Source organism: Pezoporus wallicus, unplaced genomic scaffold, assembly GCF_028554395.1.
Source record: "Pezoporus wallicus isolate ANWC-B61680 ecotype Strahan unplaced genomic scaffold, APGP_CSIRO_Pwel_v1 contig_2543, whole genome shotgun sequence".
NCBI classification, from domain to species: domain Eukaryota; kingdom Metazoa; phylum Chordata; class Aves; order Psittaciformes; family Psittacidae; genus Pezoporus; species Pezoporus wallicus.
In genome coordinates, this window is record NW_026638172.1 from 3059900 (window position 1) to 3078744 (window position 18845).

At 39.4% G+C, this 18845-nt stretch overlaps 1 protein-coding gene across 8 annotated transcripts in view; it reads right to left on the reverse strand.

Annotated features, from left to right (window-relative positions):
- The window catches only part of ENOX1 (ecto-NOX disulfide-thiol exchanger 1), a 371690-nt gene that overhangs the window by 126447 nt on the left and 226398 nt on the right, over positions 1-18845 (reverse strand). For 7 of the 8 annotated variants that reach the window (XM_057409723.1, XM_057409716.1, XM_057409719.1 and 4 more), the window contains exons 4-5: positions 10749-10883; positions 9772-9909 (exon numbers count right to left, since the gene is read on the reverse strand). In XM_057409723.1, the coding sequence (XP_057265706.1) occupies positions 9772-9909; positions 10749-10758 (148 nt within the window). In that variant the 5' untranslated portion in view covers positions 10759-10883. The remainder of the gene's footprint in view (positions 1-9771; positions 9910-10748; positions 10884-18845) is intronic. The other variant, XM_057409722.1, reaches the window with a different exon arrangement.

Sequence of the window (18845 nt, forward strand, 5' to 3'; positions counted from 1 at the left end):
AAGTATGCTTGAAGTGCCAAAATTGTTATGAAAAGGCCCCGGAAAACAAGGTTTCAATGGTTATTCCTGGAAAAGGCTCAGTCATGAAAGTCCAAGTATAGATCAAGTCCTGAAACAGGAGGCTTCCAATAGAAGAGTTAAATAGATTTGAGAGATGTAGCTCAAAATAGCATAAAACTTCAACACTGCAATTGGTTATAATATTCCACATTTATTTCTAGTGAAATGAACTGTTTGAAATACAATTGGATCAGAAAGAAGAAAAATTGCTGGAGAAGCATACAACTTGTCCTCCCCATCCGCTGTAGTCTGGACAGTCTGGTCTGAGTCTCTTCTGAAACACAGCTTGTGCTGCCAGATCTTTACAAAAAATGTAAAGCATACAATAAGCACATCTGCGCCTTCTCCCATGGTGTTGTCTGCTCTAAATGCTAGCAAAGCTCTTTCTGTTCCCTTTTCCCAATCCTTCTCTAAAAATCACAGCAGCATAGTCAAAGGGGAAGAGCAGGTAGGAATTGTCTGCCTGTTCCTAATGTTCACAATGGAGTTTGCCTATCTGACTCAGAATACCAGATAGTTAAACCGCTTTTCCACTTACCACTATATTACTGCTGTGCCAAGCTACCTATAAAAAAAGCTACGCAATAGGTACGCAGCTCCATAATCACTGTTGCTTTTCTTGCCAATCAGTATTATCCCATTGTTTCCATCCAGTCCTTTACCTACCTGGTTTGTCTAAGTGAAAGAAAACATACCATGTGCAATTTGGACTGGGATTGTGTTCAGGCAGTGTTAAACTTATCGGAGCTCTCTATCTCTAAGTCTTTCCTGAATAGAAATAACAAATACTTATGAAATAATGTAGGCATTGTGGTCAGGAGGAGGAGACAATTTATAAAGGAAAATCATCTACGGTGAAAAGAACCATTTCTTAAAGAAAAAATATCCAAATAAGAACCATGCACATACAGGAAAGGCAGATAAAGTTGCCCTTGTTACATGAACAGACCTACTAAATTTCTGAAGCCACAGTAAAAGGGTGTTTTTAATATTTGAGCAGAACACAATCAAAATACATACTGCAGAGTATTAGAGCATTTTGTATATATTATGTTTAATTATTTTTCACCTCCATGTCCACTGACAGAACTACTCCAGTGACAAGCTGCTTCCCGTTACAGAGACATTACTCAGAGCTGGTGATGTCACTTGTCACCTGCAGAGCATGGGAAGGTGCAGTAAATCTACTGTTTATCTTACCAAAGTCAACATTAGCTAAGTATTATGTTACAAGCTCCCTCACATGCCCAGGGATTAGGCTTGCTGAAGCCCAACTTTCTTCTTCAGTGCTGACCATCAAAAGGCATTTTTCCACACTGATCGCCTCAGCTGATATTTCACAGACTCCTGCAGTGATCTATCTGGATGTGCATCTTTATGCACTTTGTGAGACCTAATTCTCCTGCAACAAGCAAAGGACATTTGAAGGACAGGTGGCAGGAAGAAAACCATGCTTATACCCTTCATCCCAAGGTAAAATGTAGAAAGCAAGCTTCTTTTGCTCTCCAAAGGCCAAGCTCTATGCATCAATTTAGCCCATGCAAGCAAATAGAGAGGCTGACTAGGGAAGAACAAAAGATTTTATAGCCCTTGATTTGGGATTGCTGCCTGGGGATAAATTTATATTCAAGTCTTCCCCCCCAAGGAAGTCTTGCTCTAAGATTCCCTCTGGCGATGCTTGATCACTCCCCTATCCTGAGCACACTCTGCACATGGACTGAGTTAAGAGTCCTCTTGGGACTGCTGTGCCTATCTCCTGCAGACCATCTACACAGCCTGCAAACAGCTTTGCCTTAAGGGCTTCAGGTAGCACCACCTTCACCTTGCCACCTAGACACAACGACTATGCTCAGCTTTCAAATATCTGCCATTACCATTAACAAACCTTTTTTTCCCATAAAAATGTATAATCTGGTATTTATAACTTATCTTTGATTAGTTAAAATGGTCAATTTTCTCTTTCTGTTGAATTCTATCCACAGTAACTCAATTTTCCCAAGAGCAAACTGTATACCACACAGCGATTACTCTGGATTTCTTGTGTCAGCCAAGGAACCTGAGATCTTTGGATGGGGATTGATGTGTGAAGGGTAAACACCACAGATAAACTGTGCCCCAGCAGAAACGAGCAGTTAGTATCAAATGGTTCCCAACAGCCTCTTGGCTTACTTTATGTGGTGGGATGCTCATAATTACTCACAAACTTTCTTGTCTAGAACAAACAAATGCATGAAAAATAGTGGGAGTTGAGGCCTTCCAAAGATAAAAGATAGGAAAAGCTTTTGCAAAAATAAAATACTTCCTTATGTTACTTTAACTTTAAATAACAACACACTGAACAGATTATTGGTGGTATAATTACCAACATCCAGTGATTAAATAACAAAACAAAATTCCAGAACCATCCAAACAATATAGATTCCATCAGAAATTTATTCCAGCATATTGAGAATATTGAGAAGAGTTACACAAATAGTAATCAGCCTGTTTTCCTAAACTGCTAACTGTCCTGGCCAAAAATACAACAATAGAGAGAGAGTGATATGCCATATTTCAAAAAAAGCCTCCACTTCACATACAATGCAAGCTTTGCACAATACAACACAAGCTTTGCACTTAGTAATTCCCTTTATGCACCCCGTTCACCTCTGAGTCTTGCTTATTTGGGACATTCAGCCCCTCATACCATGTTAAAAGCACTATTTATCTTTAAGCTCCAAGCAGATTTTAATCATTATCTTCATCCTTGGCCTCAATTAAGGTCTAATACAAAGGAGGTACTTGAATGACCCAAGAGGCACACTTAACCCTATCGTGTGTCAAAGGCACTTAAGAGTTTCTGACACGTTTCCTCTGGCTGTCAAATGTATCTCCTTTTTCTGTTATAAGCTAACTGTGTTTGTTCCTAGCACTTTAATGTTCCCTGGTGTGAAGTCTCCTTGAGTAACACTCACATGATAGAAAGTGTGATTAACTCTGCAGGTGCTTTTCAGGTCAATGAAAAAACCTAGTTGTTACACTAATATATAATACTTCAGAGATGTTCCCAGTGGCTCTACATACTGGGATTCCCACAGAACCTATTCTCTTCCACTTTTGCTGCTTTCTTGTGTCTCAGTAATGAAAATACATCATTTTACCTGGGTACAGGCTTGATGTTCATCCTGTAGAGTATGTTTCCCATGTCTTTAATTATTCTGATTGCTCATTCAGGTAATTTAAATGGTAAATCTTTTCCTCTTGACTAAAATGCAGTGTTTCTGTAGTGGAGACTATAAAAATAAAGGAGGAAGGAACTAGAATAAAATTAGGAAAATTATATCATTTTCTTCCGAATATGCCTTGTTACATTTCTCTAGCTCCACAGGCTGGCTTGTCAACAAAACACCATGTATAAAACAGGTTGGGAAGCTGTAACAGCTGAGAAGATGCCTTTTTGAAGATACCTTGTAACTTCAAGGGGTTTGCAAAACCTATAGAAAGCTGCAGATTTTATTAAGACTTTTCATAGCTTCTTTTACTACCAGATGTCATGACTGCGCAGCATTCAGAACAAGAGTAAACACTCCGTATGCTACTGTGCCACTGGCCTGATGAAATCTGCCAACAGCTACTTGTGGTCTGCACCTTACAGGGAGAGAGGAACAAGAATGTATGGCGTGCCTTCACCAGCTGCCTATGCATTTCAAAGCTTGTATCTGGAATGTGCTAAATTTTAGTCACAAATTATGGATGCTGGAGAATTTTTTTCCTTTAAAAACTGACTACTGGTCATAATACAAGTGTCTCACTTTAAAACTTTTCAGTGGAAAGACCCTGCAACCAATTAGCAGGAGGTCAGTATTAATTACAGAAAAGGAAGCTGTGTTTTGTTAGGCATGTCTTGGACAATTCAAGTTATGTGCACATTGGCACATTGGTTCAGTGGCTAAGCAATGAAGTGTAGAAAAAGGAAGCTTTAACAGGTAATGGGATAGCATGGGTAAAATGAAATGAGACTGCCAGATGGCTATCAGTGGCTCCAAGCCTCCAGTAATGGAGAGGGCACAGAAGAAGTATACACGCGAGAGTTAGCAGAGTCTTCTAGCCAGCTGACTTAAAGACTTCAGCACTGCTTATTGCACAGCCTTTTTCTGTTCGGGGGGGGGGGGGGGGGGGGGTGGGGTGGGGGGGTGAACTGCTGAATATAATCAAATATACCTTGATTTCCTGGTTTATTTGATTTTTTCTTCATTAACGTTACAAAAATAGAACACAACAAGAACAATGAGGGATATGTTTACAATTTGGTCAGCGTATGATTGTCTGCTGTGAGCAATAATTCATAAAGCATGCCTCATCTATTTTATAGTAAAAAAACACTGAAGATTAAAGGACTTCTGCATAGCCAAGGCTGAATGGTGAGAGAATTCTTAAGTTTCAGCACACCCTTGATTTTTCTTAAACGATTCCTAGGTCTTCTCCTCTGTGTAGGAATCAGTGACATCTTGAGATACTGGAGTAAGAGTTTTCTCCGATACACCCATCACATGGAAAAAAACCTTGAGACTAACTGAAATCTGAATCTAATGATTGCTTTTATTTACAGTATTCATTCTGAAGAAAGAAAGAGTTTGAATATTATATCTCCAAATATGTGGAGGTCTTGAGCTAATAATCTTCTGGAAGGGATATTTAACCTTGTGTCTTGGGATTTAGGAGTCTCTAGATGGAAATTTTCCCCCTTTTTTTTTCTACTCTCAGTAAGTGTGGGGATTCAGAATTGCAACACTTACTGTTGCAGGGGCTGCTTCCTGAAGTGAAGTTTTGCTGAGTTATGACTTAGTTAGGAAATACAATCTCTAGTCTGGGGAACCCTATTCTATATATTAATGATCAAGAGGAAAGCCCATCAGAGGGGGAAGCACTTCAGCACTGATTTGCCTTGTACATCTCTTCCTCAGAAGTATCTGATACTCAACACTGCCAAAAGCACAGTCCTGAGTGAGGTGACTTGATTGGAACTGACAGCTCCTATGTTCCACTGAAATCAGGTCAAAAGACAAGTGTGTGGGGAAAGCAAAGACAAATGGAAAAAAACAGAAAGTTTGATGTAAGTGTCTAATATTTCACAGCCTCCAGTGTCTAAGAAATACATGCTTGAGGTCATAAAAATGGTTTTACCTTTTTTTATACTTTTTGGTAAGCAAGATGCTAGGCTTCAAACCCTTACCAATTTCTGATTTGACTAGGATTTTGTACAACTGGTTGAAGTCTAACTTCAGCAGAAACAAGACTAGGGGCCACTGAAAATTTTAATGTCCTGAGGCTGAGGCCTGTTGTCCAGACTCCCATGGAAAAGTATGCCTTGATAACGGTCCTGTAAATAAGTAGAAGGCATGAGTTTTCAGGCATATCCTTGACATCTAAGCAGATCTATAACTTTAACGGATGTCTGCCCTTGTGGTTTGTTATTTTTCCCTTTAAGAGCACAAGTATGCATCACTGGGTACGAGATTAAGTAAGTCTGAAAGAATTACCACTTACATACCACTCTTCATGTTCATTTGTACTGGGGAACTTTTGACATATACCATTTTTGACTAACAAATGTTTAGGTCATCTAAGTCATGGAGGAAACTATCTCAAGATTGCTTCATGGTTTTTAGGGCAATGGTTCATTAGTGAAATAAGAAATAAACTGAACCAGGGAAATAAATAACTTTCCTGGCAGGATTTCTTCCTTTAGAAGGCAGGTGACCTGTTGCCATTTGCTGAAAAAAATGAAAATGTGAGAACACTAAATTCAGAAATGCCAAAATTGCATTTAAAAAGTACCAATGCAAAAGCAAAATAAAACATTCTTAGTTGGCCTGAGGTCACCGAGTTTTTCTGCTAGTCCTAAAATGCAACAAAACAGATATTCTCCAACCTTTCCAGCATTATTTTTAAATTTGGACTGAGATCAACCATGAGAAAATTCAGCCCAAAGGGCAATTTTGGGGAAAAAATTATAAAAATTATAATCTGTTGCAAGCTGAGGTTTCGAATGAAAATGCTTTTCAGCCATAACTATTTCACATCAATCTTTAACACTTTAACTATTGCATTATTAAAGTACAGTTTACTGTATGAATTATGTATATATAATGTATAAATGAATATATTAGTGTATATGTTATGCAGTAACCAAATATTATGGAAAAAGGTAAGCTTTATAAATAATAGTAAATACAAGCAAAATACATGTAGAAACAGAAGAGATAATATACAACTATTTACAAGAATACATCTTTACAAATTAAAGGCTCTGACATTTGCCCAGATCAAAAATCCAGTTCTACAACACTGGGGGATAAGGAATTAAATAGAGTGCAGATATCTTCTAAACTGGTATTAAAAGGTTAGCAGTGCTTAAAATTGATTAGTTACCAAGACCAGACAGCCTACATCCCAGGCTGTGAGAAGAGCATGGGCCAGATGTTGCAGAAGCTTTAACTGTCATTTTAACAAACTCTCAGGCTAGGCAAGAGCTTCACAGATTGCAAAGTGGGGAGCATAACTGTTACAAGGCAGGCATCCCAGCACGTTACACAGCAGCAAAGTTAACAACAGCTGGCAAAAAAAACCCACCAAAAACCTTTAAAAAGACTTAACAGATCGTACGGGCTCTATATCTACAAGAATGAAAACACAGTTTAGGAAATAGGAACTGGTCAGTTTTGTGAAGGAAAAGCTGTGAATGGATAAATCCTTTGGAAACTGAAAGGTCAGAGAACTAAGAGATATGTCAGGATATAGATGAATACCATACACCAAATTTCAGACTATGGAAGGTTATATAAAGATATCCAGGAAAGATCACACTCTCTCCAAGATTAATCTAAAGTACTTACTGCTTTCCTACCTGTCATCAAGGCAGGAAAGAAAGAATAAAATAAGTTTTTAAAGACAGACATGAAGTTAGCATTGGGACATAGATGTGTCATTTTCATCACTGAGAAATGTCACAGATGACAGTAACAAAAGTAATACGTGACTGCTGACAAAGATGAGTTCATTACTAAGATTAATAGCAAAAAAAGTGAAAGAAAGAAAGGGCTAAGGACTAGGTATTTGGTCAGACATAGTGATGAAAACACTCACTGAATGCAAATACAGTAAATATATTATAGCAAAGAAGTCTGTCTTTTCATGGTAAGTTGTGGTTTTGCCACTATGGATTTGCCATGAAGAAAATGTGTCAAAAACATATGAATCACGAGGAAATATAATGATGTGTCAAAGCACCTATTTACTTTGAAAATACAAAAGTCTCAAACAAAGGAAACCAAAAGGAAAGAAAAGAAGTTCTGCACCCATAGAGAAATCAGACAGCACTTCAGTAATTAATATTTATTACTTATGGCACCTTTCATACATAGAAAATGCTGAACAAATACAAACTGACTTGTACAACACTCCTACCATACGTGATACACATACTTATGGAAGTTACAGTAGGGAGTTGGCAATGAAATAAATTCCTGGAGATCATCCCTTGTGGGGAAAAGCACTGCACATGAGATGAGGTTGCCATGTAGGGATTGCATAGCACACCTGAGGACATGATTTACATGGAAACTGGAGAGACAGAGGAAGAGAGAAAGTCAAAAAGTTGGGTAAACCTCCAGGGGATATGCAATCGAGATGCTTTTAAATGAAAGCAGCAGAAGCTGATTTTGACTGATGTGGCTATTTTCAGGTTTGGAGGTAATCGCATTCAGGTTGAGTGAAACACCTGCAGGCAAAGGCTCACCAGAAAAAGGAAATAGCTTTCTCACCACCAGCACTTAGAACCATAAAACATCCTGAGCTGGAAAGCACCCACAACAATCATGAAGTCCAAATCTGACTCCACACAGGACAAGCTAAAAGTTAAACCATATATCAAAGAGCACTGTCCAAAACCTTTTTGAACACCAACACACAATGACCTAAGGAGTGTGTTCCAGTGCCTGGCCACCCTCACATTGAAGAACTTTTTCTTCATAACCAATCTGAACATCCTCTGTCAAAGGATTAAGCTATTCCTTCACATTGTATCATTGAACACCAAAGAGAAGAGATCAGCGCTGCTCTTTCCACACACTCCCATGAGGAAGTTGTAGACAGCAATGAGGTCCCCTCTCAGCCTCCTTTTCTCAGCTTTTCTCAGCTTGACCTCTTAAGCCTTGTTCTCTACTCCTTTCACCACCATTGCTGTCTCCTTTGAGCTTCCCATAAACCAAAAACACCAGACCCCTTTCTGCTGGGCTGCACTCCAGCTTCTTTTACCCCCAGTCCACACGTACATCCAGGAATACACCAGAATTTGGCATTTGTCCTAGTTAAACATTATATGGTTGGTGACTGCCCACGGCTCTACTCTATTCAGATCTCTACAGTAGACCTCTCTACCTTCAAGGTAATCAACTGCTCCTCCTAATTTAGTATCATCAACAAACTTAGTGTGGACTCAACTCCTGCATCCAGGTAATTGATAAAAACACTGAACAGAACTGGTGCCTGAGGACTGTGTGGCTTTGCTTGTTTCTTTTAATCAGGAGTGTGGGGTTAAAGCCAGAGACTAAGAATCAGTTCACAGCCTCCACCAGCTAAATTCTCTGTTTGAGACTGATTCATTATAAATGAGCTTTCTTGCAGCTTAGTTTACCCGCCTGTAAAACAGGTAATTCAGAGCCAGATCATCAGCTGTGATCTGGCACAGCTCCGCTCAGTTCCCAGTGTCAGAAGGGGATATATTTGGCCAAAATTAAGTGTCACACATCCCTGGTGAGGCAGGCAGAGTGATTTACATCATGACCTGCCTCGCTGCATCCATGACTACATAGACGGGCACAGACATGCCAGGATGCTGCTCTGATCCATGAGTTGCACAGCTCTTCTTAAGCTGAAGTGGCAATGCAGCTTCCAGAGGAGATCTGTCATAGGCTTGGCATGTGGCTTGTGTCTGTAGGGCACCCACCCATATAAAAGTATTTTTTCTTTACCTCACAGGAGGAATGAAGGTTTATTAATCCCAATTTACGGGCCTTTGCTGTTGACAACGACATCTGATATGTCCAGGCTTGTCTGTGAAACACTGCTGGTTTCAAAATGTTTTTATTGTTGTTAGAATAACACTTTCCCCAACTATGTTTGGGAAGTGAAATAACAAAATCAAACAAAAGCAACCTCTTCAAATTCAATTTATGGGTCAGGCAGAAAGTAAATAAGCACACACCTGAATAGGCAAGCTTCACCTCACTAATATCAACCAAGCATATGAATTGAACGGGCTTTGTGGTTTTCTGCCCAGTTAACATAAATTCAAAATCTTTCTCCAGTCAAGAGTTCCCAGCCCAGGGTATTCCTTGGCAGAACCTCAAGACATTCTGCTTGAACAGAGAAACAGAAACAAATGCTTCCCTTACGTAACCTCCCTTCTGATCTTGACCCACCATAAGGATCAATGGTTTAGTTGTTTAATTTCCCCAAGGAGTTTTGGCTTTTCCACAAGGTTAAAATATAATATGGATTATATACCTACCATAATAAGAGACTAATACATGGTATGCAATATTAATCACAGGTGATGTTTTCAGAATATAAAAAATATAATAACCTCAGAAATCATTCCATATATTTTTAAAAGGACTCAAAGAATTCATAGATGGTACAAGAAATCTCTTTAAAAAAGAAAAATCTTACCTGTCACGAGCTGCTGTCCAGCTAGTCCTACTGGAACCATCCCTAGGTTATTCATAGCTGTAGCCCAAGCTGTCGGATCAGTGACTGACATGTTAAGTTGCGTGGTATCTATAGCTATACTTCCTAAACCATCAGCTGCTGCAAGAAAAGCAGCACACTGTAAGTAGAAAAGTCAACATGTCAGGATCTTTAACCAAAACCTTAACTGAAAATGAGATATCAAAACCACTGCTTATTTTGGTTTTTTTTTCATAATTATGATTCACCTTTTAGACCACTAATAATAGTGCTTGCTATTGTATAGCAAAACATAAAGACACTGGAAACATTCAAAAGACACAAAATGAAACAAGAGTGATTTGGGCTGGTTATATAGAAAACTTTTTCACCATGAGGACAGTCAAGTAGTGGAACAGGCTGTGCAGTTGCCACCTCTGGCAGCTTCCTAGACTCAACTTGATAAAGCTGTAAGCAACTGGGTTGGCCCTATGGCTGGCCTTGCTTTGAGCAGGAGGTTGGACTGGAGAGCTTCTGCTGCCCAACTGGAATGAATTGCCCTGAAACCCTCTGATACGATTTAGTTGTATATAATCTGTGACAACTTGCCAGAAACCTGTCAGGAGAATCCAAGAAAAGTTTCCCCTGGTTACACCATTTTCCTAAAGGTGTGTTGTTTTGTAAAATATTTAAGAATATATTAGCCCATAACTAAAAAAAGGTCAAACCAAATCTATTCACTATGGGAAATATCAAGGTTTTTTGTCTAAAACCAAAAGAGAATTATGAATATGGCATGGATTCCCCTGGGTTATGCAAGGAAGAGTGGGTTGGATAGCTAAGAGATGGTATTTTTCCAATACTGAATCCCCAAACTCAAGGTGTGATCACACATTCTTGTTTCACCCCTCCCCACTCACAGCTGAAATCGGCTCTTTCCAGATATTTTCTTATGGCCTTTGAAGACTTGAGATATTTACCGGCAGCCATTGCTTTTCCCCAGTTCCTTTTGCTCCTGTTAGACTTCTTCAGCTAGGAATAATTAACTACTGTATTAGCAGCATCTTGACTTGGGATATCACTGAACGCAGGGCCCACACACAGCTCATTAGGCTCTGAAAGAGAAAAGATGAAATCAGCTATCAAGTGCTTCAGTCAGAACATGGTTGCAAAAAAACAGACCACTTTAAGAATCATAAAATCATAGAATGGTTTGAGTTGGAAGAAACCTTAAGGATCACCTAGTTGCATGTATCATACAAAACTCCCCTCTGTCCACTTAAAGCATCTCTTTTCCTGTCACTACTAAATGCTCTTGTAAAAAGTCCCTCTCCAGATTTCTTGTAGGCCCTTTTTAGGCACTGGAAGCTGCTCTAAGGTCTCCCCAGAGACTTCTCTTCACCAGGCTGAACAAGCCCAGCTCAGCTTCTTTCCACCGAAGAGGTTCTCCAGCCCTCTGATCATCTTTGTGGCCTCCTCTGGACTCGTACCAACAGGTCCACGTTCTTCTTATGTTGGGGGTGCATCAGAGCTGAATGCAGCATGCAGGTGGGGTCTCATGAGAGCAAAGGGGGGGAATCCTTCCCCCTTTGCTCTCATGTGTGTGCTGGTCACACTCCTTTGGATTCAGCCCAGGATACGTTTGGCTTTCGGGTCCATGTTGTGCTTTTCTTGTCAAGCAACACCGCTTCTGCCCACTCCCTCTGGATCACCTGCCCCAGCCTCCTTGTATGCATTTAGTGACTACTGTAAAGGTGTTTCAGAGAGTGCTGTACTTTGCCTGCTGAACAAAGAGTGCCATGTATGAACCTGTCAGATTGTTGAAAAGCCCTTCACAAATCAGGTCTTATCAGGAGCCACACAGCCTCCTTGGCTTGAAGGCCTCAGCTGAAAGAACATATTAAGGGATGAATATGGTGGGTTTTTTTCACTGTTCATAACTAACTGATGTTGCAAGTTTCAAGGAAATAGTCTCCTGTTCTGAGATGAATTGGGAAAAAAAAAATCATTGCAATGACTTACAGAATGGAGCCTGCAGAGACATGGAAAAGTAAGAAAACCTAACAAAGCTAAGGAATATGCCTGTTCCTTAAGTAACACTACACCTTTGGCTCACAAAGGTGAGTTAGCTCAAAGCAAAGGTGGAATATTTGCTTCTATCAAAAGTACACTGCTTTCATCAGGTATCTGTCATACCATGAATTTTACATAATGGTAACTTCTTGCTGTTACTGTTGTTTGTGAAGCTAACAACGTCAGCACATCGCTGGTCAGAAAGGAGGCTGAATGACTGAATGGGTAAGGGGCATGAGCAAAGGCTGTGAGCTCCCAGAACTCATAGCAGAGGGAGAAAACACTGGGGTTTTGATGACCACAGATACATGCCCATGTTATTATTTGTGCATTAGCTATATGTGACTGGGGGTGAAGGTAGGCTGCATTATTTTTTGGCTGGCCCAGGGATCTCTTTGGTACTAGTGGCCAACAACTGACCATATGCTTACAAGTATCGGGGAGGTCATTAATGCTGCGCAGGTGCGCCTCAGTGACTGGTTCAGCCCTAAGATACTTGTGATGTCTTTAATAAAGTACTTGAAAGACCTTAAGAAGTTGCCAACATGCAAGCCCTAAGAATTCATCTTTAGAAAAGACACAATTAACATGATTATACTCTATTTTAGCTTAGCGCCTCCTACACTCTTCTTTTTTTCACGTGATGTGCATAAAGTACAAGCCAGAAAGTTTTATATTATAAATTCCCTGACACTGTACAGATCATTTCATAGGAACATGACCACATCAATAGCTGTGAAAATGAGGGAAGAGTCACGATCAGACACTGCTGTACATTTTTTAGTATGCTGCAATTTTCAAATAACCAGTATGCTAGGTTAAAAAGCATTTTGTTCAAATCTACAGTGGGCTTATTTAAAAGTCAGTATTTATCAACTCTTAATACTGAATTTGCAATTCCAATTCTTACTTGATCTCCACTATTCATTATAAATAACATAAAATAATTTTATCATAAAATTAGCTTTTAAATAACTTCCATAAACACAAAAAAACATTGAACTAAAGTCCTCTGCAGGGAATGTGACTAACATAAGGCAAGCCATCCAAGATTTATGTCAAGTTTTTAAAAACTGGGTGTCTCCTGTTCATCTCCTTAAACTTGCACTTAGCTCTTTCCACTCAGGCTATAAACTCCTGACCACAAACATCTATTTCAAGGTTAGAGATGGCTGAATTACTCCTTGTCAGTAAGTTATTTCTCACACAGTACAGCCCACCTCGCTCTTTATGAACCATTCCCAAATCAATCTTGATTTACACATATATGCTGAATAGCCCAGATGAGAGTGGTTCACTTCTTCCCATGACCAACAGCCTTGAGGCCTTGATGTAGGAAGGTGTGTCCGAAAGCCAAGAGTGATTAAATGCCTCTTCATAGCTTTCTGTGTACTACTTGCTTGTCTGCATAATGCATCACCGTGACTACTGGGGAGGAAGGAGGTGCTGCCCTGTGGCTTTGGGGTAAAGGCATCTGGATTATTGGAATAAGGTCTAGAAATGGGTCTCAGACTCTCTGCCACTCCCTCTGTCCCCTTGTTTTACTTCCTTGTGAAGTGTGCCCTAGGTGACAAGGTCTGTTGCCAAACTCCACACTGTTTTTCCTCCAAACCCACAGTGCAGTTGTATGAGCTCTGCTAGAAATGGAAACTGGTCCATAAAGAATCAGACACTGAGTTAGGCAAATGTACCTCAGCCTACTGGGAATTAACAGGTGTCTTTTTTTTGTGTTTGCCTTTTACCAGGTCATCCACATATTTCACACTTTAACCAATACATGTGGATAATTCATTGAAGTATATCAAAGTCCTTGCAGGGAAGGAAGAACATAACACCATGAGTATGAAATAAAGCAGAATCAGAGGGTTAATTGGTGAAACTCCTGTTGTACTATGCCACCAGCTCTGCCCAATATGCCATGAAAATCTTTGCTTGAAACATACTCTCACAGCCCATGCTGGCTTTGCGCACTTTGCCTTCTCTCTGGTCATCAAGTCTACTGTTTTACCAGCAGGACATGGATGCAGTGCAGGCTGGACTAGGGGATAAAAACAAAAAAGAGGATGTGAGCAGCCTAAAGTGGAATTAGCTGTATCTAACCTAGAACTGCCGCAGGCCATCTTGTCAGTGGAAGAGAGCTGAATAGCAAGCATAAATGCACCTATGAACACTGAATAATTTGCAGTAAGCTGTAGGAAGAACTAATGGTACAGCCTATAGAAACTAGTTCTCTTAAAAAGAAAAATACTAATTGCGAACATCCCTTCTACTGACAACTTGCTGGTTACATTTACACAGAGCAACATAATACAGTTAAAGTAATCTCACAGGCAGGCATTTCACACCTGATTTAGACTCAAACATTAGCTTTTGTTTAAAAACTTTTGAACACTCAGATGGGGAAGGTTTCATTAATGCTTAAGGTAAAACCAGCTTTGGGCAAATTTCAGCAATTCTCTGTATAGCACAGACATCACTATTATACCCTTCATGACACTGGAAACAAAACAAGCCAGCGAAACAAATAAACTCACTCACTATAAAAACCAAAGTGCTGTGTTTGATGAGAAATACATCTACTAGCAAAGATTCCTTTTCTTAAAAATAAAAGAAATTACTGTGATACTGGTTAAACAGGCAAGAAAGTGTAAGTTTATGCAGAGATCTTGTGTGTCCTGAGCAGACATTAATCAACACCATTTCACTGACATCACACCTTTAGAAAGCATTCCTGATTTATTAGGTACTCCTCCAGGCATTAATGACCTGAAGGTATATGTAAAAGAAATCCGTGTTTATAAACACTTGTGCATGGTAGTAGCTTTACTCCAGGGGAGTAACTTCAGAAGCAAATAAAGCCATAAGCCTGATTTACAGGAGAAAATGTGTAAAGTCTTCTGGGTACTGCAATTCCTTGAAGTTTGGGAGAAGCTGGGATGTTAATACAAACTTCCTTATTTGAGAGCTTCTGATTAGCAAAATTTCAATGCCAAACTCTTTGTAAAACGATTCCATGTAACGCTTTTAGTGGTCTCTCTTTTTGCAGACATAATGCAAGTACCAGCCCTCGAATGGCAGATTGTGGGAGACATTTAGACTTTCCTTAGACAGGTTGTCAGGAAGATAAAGCACTCTCAAGTCCATACCAATGAGCACTTCTCAGTCAGCAGTCACAGCAGATTGTACTTAGTACACATATTTTATACCAGGCAATTAAATGCAGTTACCCAAATGACTTCAGAAGTTGGTTATATATTGTGCATCAATTATCACAGGCAATGAATGCCATGAGACAAAGAAATTAACACAACATAAAACTAATTCAATAACATAACAGATTGCTAAGTTAAAATCCTACCCTTTAGATATCCATAACACCACAGACAATGAATCATGACATGGAGCGAAGCTGATTAAACAAACCACTGTAACGAGTCTCTGTGGAGGGCTCTGATCAGCAGCCAGCCCCACAATGCAAAGAGGAGGTTCTCCACCCAACTTTGACACTGACCTGCTGGGTGACCTTCAGTCATTTCACCTCATTGTCTAATTTTAGTGATCACTAAATCCTTCAAGGAGAAGACTGATGCCACCAATCTTATAAAACCTGGGACTACAAGTTGCAAACACGTTAAATGTTGACTGTTCTTGAGACAACACAGATGGGAAGGAGCGATGTGGTATCTTTTGAACTGTAACATTTAGGTGAATTTTCCAGTTCTTAAAAGAATGGCATGTGCAAACTGTCACTGTGTCCTATGATTCATAGGGCACCGGTCATTAGGTTGGTCACACTCCAACTGACCTGCCAAAGTACAGGTCATTTACCAGGGTAGCTCCAGCTGTCTCCTAAAATACATCAAGCATTTTGTACTGGTTCTTCCCAGTGTCCTACAGACAGGATTCCCAGTAAAGAAGAGAAAAAAGAAAGGATAGATAAGGACTTGCTGTCAGTCACTATCCACTTCTGACCATCTTATGATAAAGAACAGAACTGGGAGCAGCTACAAAGAACAAGATACTTTTGTGCTGTAGGCATTCTACCTGGAACCCATGAGAAAAATGGAACATCTCCAATGTGACTCTGAAGATGGCTTTTATCCATTATATTTCATGTGCAGTATATCTTAATTTCAAGAAGAGGCATTGTCTCATTTTTGCATGACCAGTGGTATGTTAACACCTAGAAAAACTCACCTAAATTCTGAAATTCAAAAGACATTGAAGGAAAACAGACATTTTCTCACAACAATTTGCAAAATGACATTTACTAAATAAATAAAAAAGAATTATGAGGCACCAGACCATTCTTTTTAGAGTTACTTATTTTCTGTGATGGGATCCTAACTTAGGTACCTACTGCATGCTTCAGCCCTCTACAGCTCTACTGAATAGAGGCCAGTTGCTTTCCAGGGCCTCCAAGGAGTCACCCTGTTTATCTGGTTTTGTCTGTCACATGTTCCTTTTACAAGAGGCCTTTTAAAGCAAATATTGTCTGCAGCAACTGGCACAGTCCTTAAGAAAACACCTGCATTAGGCAGAAGCTAGTGAAAATAAGCAGGGTCCTACTCTTTGAGCCTCTGGGTATGTGTACACTTACGTGATCTTCGGATTTTTTTGTCTTATGAATGAATTATAACACCTTGGCTCACTCAAGACTATGCCATTAAAAAACTGTTTTCTTATAAACTCATAAAACATGCTGCAGCATTAAGAGATTTCACTTTTCACTGTGTACACTGAATATGTAGGTTTTTGCACAGTTGCAAAGTACCCTTTCCACCAATATTCACTGAAAGTTGATGCATAAATCATGGCCATACTGACAGGACTAAGAAAACTTTGAGAAGAATCACAATATATTTACAGTTCTCCCCTAAATTTAACAAAACCAATTTACACAAAACACATTTTCTGGAAGAACTGCTCATTTGAGATGCTGCATTACTTAAATCCTCTGCCCCAGCACTTCTTGACGATAACACACAGTACACACAAAGGCCAGATTTCCCTTGGAAAGCAGAACACTGGAAGATTTCAACAATAAGAAAAAAAATAAAACAAAGGTCTTCAAGATAAACGGGTGTTCTCTTACGATGCTCCTTCAAAGGTCACCTACTCATATTTCATGCTAAATCCCTAACTTTACTGGCATCTCAGAGCAAACACTTAACAGGCTGCAAATGCGCTTTTTCTTTTGTGTGTACTTTAGCAGCTGCAGTCTGAATATGCTGAAGTCTATAAATAACAGAATCTGGAGGCACATTAAGCAAAGCATTATAGATGTCCAGCTTAGTTACTGAAAAAGCATATGAGGTTCCAAAATCATCTGGAAGAGGAAAAAAAAAAAAAGAAAAAGCAACTTTTCAGGCTAGCAAGGCAGCACAGTCTTGATAAAAACAGGTCTGATTATTCCTTGAACACAAAATGTTGTGAATTGATGATTTCATCTATGTTATTCACTCTGCCAAGATGGCTTGTAATTGTGATTCACTTGCTTCCCATTTAAGAGGACAGTGGTTTGCTGACTGAATTAGTCCAATCCTTCCTTTAAGTTTCTTCATTCCAAGAATTGATATTTAACAACAAAAAATTGCTTCTGAAATCTTTTCATTGTTTACAGCAGCATTTTTATGATAGGCCTTTTAACACACTGTTTTCTGCTAAAGGCCACCAACCACTTTAGGTACAGGACATCCTCCCGCACCAATGTATTTCAGACAACAGAGAAAGCACCCAAAGCAAGTCTTGAGCAAACACACTTCAACAACTTCACTTGAAGGCTGAATACTTCAGTGAGATGTGCTCGAATGCTTTCTTAGTGTCACAACATACCAGTCATTATAAGCTGCGCTCGAATGCTTTCTTAGTGGCATGACATACCAGTCATTATAAGCTGTCTATATATGCTATTGCTTATTCAGTTGGACCTGAGAAAAAAATATAAAAATGCACCACACTTAACAAATACCTTCTCTCACTCTATCATACAGTGTCCTTACCTCATGTTTACTAGAGCTACTTCAAGCAGATACAATATAAAGGGTTGTTTGGTTGGGGTTCTTTTTACGGAAAAAAAATATACATAAAAATAGAGACCAAAGCAAGCTGCGACACACTTCCAGAAAGAGCATTTTAGTTTCTTGGCTAACCCAAAGCGAAATCACTCCCATGCCACCTCCTGTAAGAATGAAGAGAATGATGGGAAAGCCTTGTCTGTGGCAGAGCCCTGGGGACAGTATCATACAGTCCATCAGAAGCAGGTGAGCCTTGTTATTGAATTTCCAAATGAACAAAGGCTGCTGTCTTCTAGCCCCAGAAGACCAGGAGACAGTTAAGTATCATGTGGTAGCATTATGTATGGAAAATCTATTTTAAGAATTTTTTTAGAAGTTTCTAAAATGTATTCATTATCATTTTTCTTCTCCTTCAAAGCCTGTATAATTGAACTCCTGGAGTTAATGCAGCCTGTCTTTTTAGGCAGAAATTCATGGGGGAAAACGAATCCTTGTCAATCAAACTATTTTCATATTTTTAAAACATGCTTTTATCATTGGACCAAATTGTGACAAGAGGTGACATTTAAGTGTCCTTGGTTAAGTGCCTGGGTGATCTGCAGAGCCCTTTTTTGCAGAGTACTGAAGTGATCTGAAATCATATTGATCAAAATTTTATGCAAGACCATCAAGTATTCTCTCAGTGACAAGTGCTAAGTGAAATTCTAGAAAAAGAGGTTTAGGCTTGTTCTCTTTGTTTTAATTCAAGGTTTCTGGTGATAACTTCTGCTTAAGAGAAAAACTCGCTATCTCTTCTATCAATTTACATCTGTCCTTACTCCAAAAACTGCCATCCCCTCTTAGCACATCACACTCAGGATCTTTTCTCCAGCTACAAGCTCTAAATTAGTAGTGTGCTTCCTGGCCTCATTTATCTTGTATTACTTGTATTCCTCTTAGTATATCTCCTATGCTTCTCCATTTACTTCACAATACTTTTCCTTGCTT